The sequence below is a fragment of the Chiloscyllium plagiosum genome, unplaced genomic scaffold, assembly GCF_037043375.1.
Source record: "Chiloscyllium plagiosum isolate Xiang-an unplaced genomic scaffold, Cpla_swu_hap1 HiC_scaffold_37, whole genome shotgun sequence".
NCBI lineage: Eukaryota > Metazoa > Chordata > Chondrichthyes > Orectolobiformes > Hemiscylliidae > Chiloscyllium > Chiloscyllium plagiosum.
This window is the reverse complement of record NW_028270175.1, coordinates 29,047,786-29,054,222: the sequence shown is the minus strand read 5'-3', so window position 1 is coordinate 29,054,222 and position 6,437 is coordinate 29,047,786. Positions and strand designations below refer to the sequence as shown.

The 6,437-nt window shown below is 43.3% G+C and overlaps 1 protein-coding gene across 10 annotated transcripts in view; it reads left to right on the top strand.

Moving 5' to 3' along the window:
- The first annotated feature begins 633 nt into the window (after window positions 1–633).
- vps13d (vacuolar protein sorting 13 homolog D) overlaps window positions 634–6,437 on the top strand; it is a 314,700-nt gene continuing 308,896 nt past the window's right edge. For all 10 annotated transcript variants that reach the window (XM_087980553.1, XM_043675642.2, XM_087980550.1 and 7 more), the window contains exon 1: window positions 634–870. In XM_087980553.1, the coding sequence (XP_087836679.1) occupies window positions 774–870 (97 nt within the window). In that variant the 5' untranslated portion in view covers window positions 634–773. The remainder of the gene's footprint in view (window positions 871–6,437) is intronic.

Genomic DNA, 6,437 nt, shown 5'->3' with positions numbered 1-6,437 from the left:
CATTTGATATATTAAAAAATTAACATTTCGACGCTGATATGACTTCTAAATTTCCCAGGTTTTTCCAGTATTTTCTCAAGTATTGCATTTGCAGTATTATACTTTATTGAGTTCACTAAGTGACCCATCTGGCCTAAATAAGTACCAAGCCCTGTTGTAAACAGAGACTCACCTTTACAAAGATGGTCGCCGTCTGCCCATTCGACCATCGTTTTCCTTTACAAAGATGGTCGCCGGCCGGCGGAATGACGATCCGCCAACCTTTACAAAGATGGCCACTGTCCAGCAGTTCCTTTTATCAGGCCGGGAAAAAATGCTGGAAATCACAGCGGATCAGGCAGCATCCGTGAAGAAAGAGCAAGCTAACATTTCGAGTCGAGATGACTCTTCAGTATCGGTAGTAAAATTTCCCCTCTCTTTAACAGGGAATGGGGCTGTGAAGCGTACAGGTGCCGCCTGGGGTCGCTGCAGGAGACAAGTTCAAGCGGACGACGGACTCTCCTGGTTGAGGGTCTCCCCGAGAGGTGGCAGAGTGCGCATGCTCAGCTCTCCCGTTGCTGGGTCAGTGTCAGAGCGTGCGCAGTAGGCCTGGTGTGGGGGGAAGGGGGCGGTCGCCGAATGTGGCCTTAGCAACGCCGTACGTCTGTCCGCCTGCAGGAGCCTGAGGCCGAGCCCCGCGCTGGCGTGAGAGGGAGACACAGACATATATCGAGCAAAGCAACCATCTCACCTTGAATCCAACACCCCCTCCTCGCCCCCGGGCCAACCTAACCATGCTGGAGGGACTGGCAGCCTGGGTCCTCAACACTTACATTGGCAAATATGTAAATAACCTCAACACAGACCAGCTCTCCATAGCCCTGATGAAAGGTACTACAGAACATCAGCTGCTTGAACCAGTGCTAACCTGTCACACGGCCAGGTGCTCTGTTGTGGTGTATATATACTGTAATCAGTACTAACGCAGTAATTTCTAGAAGGTCTTCAGGACAGTTGTGATGGAAGGAGGTCACTGCAATGTTTATAACTTTGACCATTGGCCGAAGAATCTACTGCTTGGTCTGCGTGCTTTTCTGAGCAGAGAAGCCCCTGCAAATGTATTTTCTTCAATGACAAAGTCGGCCCTGTTCTCGTGACGGTTTTACTTTCGGTTACCCAAAAGAATTCGGGTGAAAGAGCACATGCACTTTCAATTTCTCATCCCCTTCTTAAAACTTTTGTTAAAAATTAAAATTTGATTGTCAGCTGTTCCTGCTCGATATTTCTCTAATCTTAATTTCCAGCGTGTTAAATCCAAGCGGGGAAGCGGTCAGAAATCGTTTTGGGGTGCATTGGCTGTCAGAATAGACACCTAACAACAATGTGACCATGCAGTGATTTGGTTGAGATGGGCCCACTGGTTCAAGCTGTTATATAAATAATTGTGCATACGGCCTGTGATGGAAATATTTGTATTGTAAAGTTAGATTTTAAGAAAAAGTTTTTTAAAATTAATTTATGGAATGTGGCTATCACTGGCTGCCCTGGCATTTATTTAAAGACAAAAAAACTTCAGATACTGGAATCCAAAGTAAACAAACAGGAGGCTGGAAGAACGCAGCAAACTAGGCGTTTATTGCTACCTGACGTGTTGTGATTCGGAGATGCCGGTGTTGGACTGGGATGTACAAAGTTAAAAAATCTCACAACACCAGGTTATAGTCCAACAGGTTTAATTGGAAGCACGCTAGCTTTCGGAGCGACGCTCCTTCATCAGGTGTTTGACGTGTTGTATTCTTCCAGTCTCCTGTTTGTTTACTTTGGCCTGGCATTTATTGGCCATCTCTAGTTGCCATTAACATGATGTGATGAGCTGCTTTCATATACTGCTCCAGTTCACTTGGTGTAGGTGAGGGAAGAAGCTTTTGTAAGGGAGGGAGTTGCAGGAGTTTTGGTACAGTCTGTTGAAGGTACAGCAACATATTTACAAGTATGGACGGTGAATGGTTTGGAGAGGAACTTGCAGGCAACAGTATTCCTATGCAACTCCTGCCCTTCTAGCGGTTGTGGGTTTAGAACATGCTGTCTCAGAGCCTTGGTGAAATTCTGCAATGTATCTCATAACTGGCACATACCTGTGTTACTGCTTGTTAGTTGTGCCGGGGTTTCGGAGTGTTGGTGGTGGAATGTTTATAGATGTGTCATTCAAGTAGATTACTTTGTTGTGAATGGTGTTGAACTTCTTGAGTATTGTTTAAAGTCGTATCCAGGCAAGTGGAGAGTATTCTATCACATTCCTCTGTTGGCTTGTAGATGGTGGTCGGCTTTTGGGGAGCCAAGAAGTAAGTCATTTGCTGCAGTATTCCCAGCCTTCTGACCTGCTTTTGCAGCCTCTCTATTTTTATGGCTAGTCCAGTTCAGCTTCTGGTCAGTGGTAATCTCCAGGATGTTGATGGTGGGGTATTCAGCAATGGTATTACCATTAAATGTTAAGCGGCGATGGTCAGATCTTCTGTTGGATATTGTCATTGCCTCATACTTGTATGGTGGAAACGTTACTTGCCATTTTTCAGCCCAAACCTGGATATTGTCCAGATCTTGCAGCATTTGAACATAGCTGGCTTCAGTAACTGAGGAGTCACGAAAGATACTGAACATTGTGCAATCATCAGTGAACATTCCAATTTCTGACATTAAGGGCAATCATTGTCCTTTGTGCTAGATATGACTCCAATGAGTGGAAAGCTTTCCTCGTGATTCCCATTAACTCTAGTTTTTCTCGGGCTGTTGTCACTTAAGAGGTAGTCACACTCACCTCACCTCTGAAATTCAGCTTGTTTGCCCATGTTTGAGCTGAGGCCGTGATTGCGTCAGGAACCGCGTGACCCTGGTGGAACCCAAACTGAACATCAATGAGGCTTGATAGCACTACTGATGACTTGCTCCCTCACTTTACTGATTATCGAGAGTAGATTGATAGGCAGTAATTGGCTGTGTTGGATTTGTCCTGCCTTTTGTATATGAGACTTAGCTAGACAATTTTCCAAATTGTTGGGTAGATGCCAGTGTTGTGGTTGTTCTGAAACAATTTGGCTAATGGCACAGCAATTTTTAGGAATACAAGTATTTAGTACTGTTGCTGGACTGTTGGTCAAGGCCCATTAGCCTTTGTAGAATCCAGTGCCTTCAACTATGTTTTGATATAATATTAGGTGAATTAAATTGGCTGAAGACTAGGATTTGTGTTTCTAGGACCTTCAGAGGAACCCAAGATGGATCATTCACTCAGCACTTCTGGCTTAAGATTGTTGTAAATGCTTCAGGCTTATTGTTTGCACTGATGAATTGAATTCCCATCATTGAAGATGAGATACTTTGTGTAGTGTCCCCTTAAAGTGAGTTGTTTAATTGTCTATCATCAATTTGTGACTAGGTGTAGTAGGACTTCAGTGCTTAGATGTATTGTTTATGCAATTTCTTAACCCTGTTTTTCACTTGCTACTTATACTTTTTGGCACATTAGTAGTTCTCTGTTGCAGCTTTGTCAGGTTGACGCCTTATGCCTGGCTGCTCCTAGCACACCTTCCTGCAATTTTCATCAAACCAGGGTTGACCTTGACTTGATGGTAATGGTAGAGTGGAGGATAGCTGGGCCAGCTTGTAGATTGCATCAGATTTCAATTCTGCTGCTGCTGATGACAAATGGTGCCTCATGGGTGTCCGGTTTTGAGTTTTTTTGACTTAGCATGGTGATAGTGCCACATAGCATGCCACACTATCCTCCAGAACTGTGCAGTGTGGTCACCCATACAGGTATTGTCATGGCCAGTAGCATCTTAGCAGGAAGCTGAGGTCAAGTATGTTTTTCCGTGACGTTGGTTCTCTCATCATTTGCTGCAGACCCATTCTAGCAACTGTGCGCTTCAGTACTGGTACAACATTGCCGGTTTTGTTTATAAACATTGAAGCTCCCCATCAAATGTAATTCTACCCCCTTGCCAACTTCAGTGATTCCTCCAAATGGTGATCAACACCGTGGAATACTGATGATCGGCTGGGATGGGGGGGGTGAGGGGGGGTGCACGGGAGAGGAAGGGGTAGAATGTGTGGAAATCAACAAGAGGTTTCTTTTATTTATGTTTGACCTGAGAGATCTGCAGTCAATGTTGAGGATTCCCAGGACAAAACCTCTATTTTTGATTTGATTTATTATTGTCACATGTACCTCGGAAATTGAAAGGTTTCATTTTGTGTGTAGTATAGGCAGTTCATACCACACAAAGTGCATTAGGGTAATCGAACAGAGCAAAGAATACAGTGTTACAGCTGCAGAGGAGGTGCACAGAGCGAGATTAGCATTAAGTTTAAAATTTGAGAGGTCCATTCAGAAGTCTTAGCAACAGCGAGAAGAAGCTGTTCTTGAATCTGTTTGTGTATACAAACTTCTATATCTCAATGGAAGAGGGTGGAAGAGAGTATAATCAGGTGGGAGGGGCCTTTGATTATGTTGGTTGCTTTCTTGCGGCATGGGTAGTATAGATGGTGTCAGTGGTTGGAAGGCAGGTTTGTATGATGATCTGGGCTGTGTTCACTACTCTGTGTAGTTTCTTGCAGTCTTGGGAAGAGCAGTTGCCAAATCATGTTGTGATTCACCCAGATAGGATGTTTTCTATGGTGCATGTATAAAAATTGGTAAGCGTCCTTGTGGACATGCCAAATTTTGTTAGCCTCCTGAGGAAGTAGAGATGTTGTGCTTTCTTGACCATTGCGTTAACATAGGTGTTTGAGGACATATAGTTAGTGATCATCATTCCCAGGAACTTGACACTGTCAACTATCTCCACCTCAGCACCATTAATATAGAGAGGGGCATGCCCCTCCACTCCACTTCCTGAAGTTAATGACCAGCTCTTTTGTTTTGCTGATATTGATTGAGAGATTGTAGTCTTTACAGCAAGCCGCTAAGCACTCAATTTCTTTCTGTTTTCTGTCATGTCATTGTTTGAGATCCACCCCAAAACAGTAGTGTCATCAGCAAATTTGTAACTGGAGTCGGGGTGAAATTTGGCCATAGTCGCAAATGTATAATGAGTATAGTAGGAGGCTGTGAGTACGCAGTCTTGCTGGGTACCGGTGTTGAGGATTATGCTGGACTGACTGTATATCACTGTGCTGTCACACCTCTATTTGGTCTGTCCTGCCAATAAGGCAGAATGTATCTAGGCATAGTGATACTATTGTTTGGGACATTGTGTGTAAGCTATGATTCCCTGAATATGACCATGCCAGATTGTTGCTTGACTATTTTATAATACAATTCTCTCAATTTTGGCAGTAACCAAAGGAAGACTTTGCTTTTGTTAATGCCAGGTAGTGTATTCTGTCATTTCTCTTTTGACATTTTTTAGCAGTTTGATACAACTTGAGTGGTATTTTTCTGAGGATAGTCGAGAGTCATCCAAATTGGATTTGGAGTCACATGTAGGCCAGACCAAGTATGAACAGCAATCCTTCGAGATTACAACAATCACTTTATGGTTACTGTTAAAACTTTTAATTCAAATTTTTTATTGAATACAAATTCCCCCATTTGTCAAACCTGGATCTCCAAAACATTACCCCAGTCTCTGGATTGCTAATCCAGTGATAGTACTACCTCACCACCTTAGTATAAAATTGACTTCCCACTCCCATTTGAGCTGAGTAGCACTGAAATGTGCAACAATAAATTTATTCCCTCCAAATTCATTTATCTGTGAAGACTATTATAAACCATACAATACAGGAATGAAATCCTGCTGGTTCCCAACTGTTGCTTATGGTGAGAGCAATTTGAGGTTATGAATTAAGAATGCCGTAGACTCTTGAATTGTGTATGTTAGTTTAAGCCATTCTTTTTCAATGGTGTATTAGTAACAATATACTAAAATTTGTTTAGAGATGACATCAGCAGCCATTATGATCTATGTCAAGAGTGTGGTGCTGGAAAAGCACAGTAGGTCAGGCAACATCTGAGGAGCAGGAGAATCGACTTTTCAGGCATAAGCCCTTCATCAGGAATGAAGGGCTTATGCCTGAAAAGTTGATTCTTCTGCTCCTTAGATGCTGACTGACCTGCTGTGCTTTTCTAGCACCACACTCTTGACTCTGACCTCTAGCATCTGCAGTCCACACTTTCTCCATTACTGTCCATGTGTTGTGGTTGCACTCAGTGCTGTTAGAAGGGGAGTTGTAACCACCCAACAAGGAAGAAGTAGCAATGTAAACCACTGTGCAGCATGAAAGGGAATTTGCAGGTTCCCATGCATCTGCTGCCTTCAACCTTCTAGTCTTGTGTTTGTAGAACTCCCTGCCACTTGACATGCTTTTGAACTCACTGTATTCATACGTCTAGTCCAGTTAAGTTTCTGGTCAATGTCAACACTGTGAGGATTCAGTACTTTTAATGCCATTGCAAG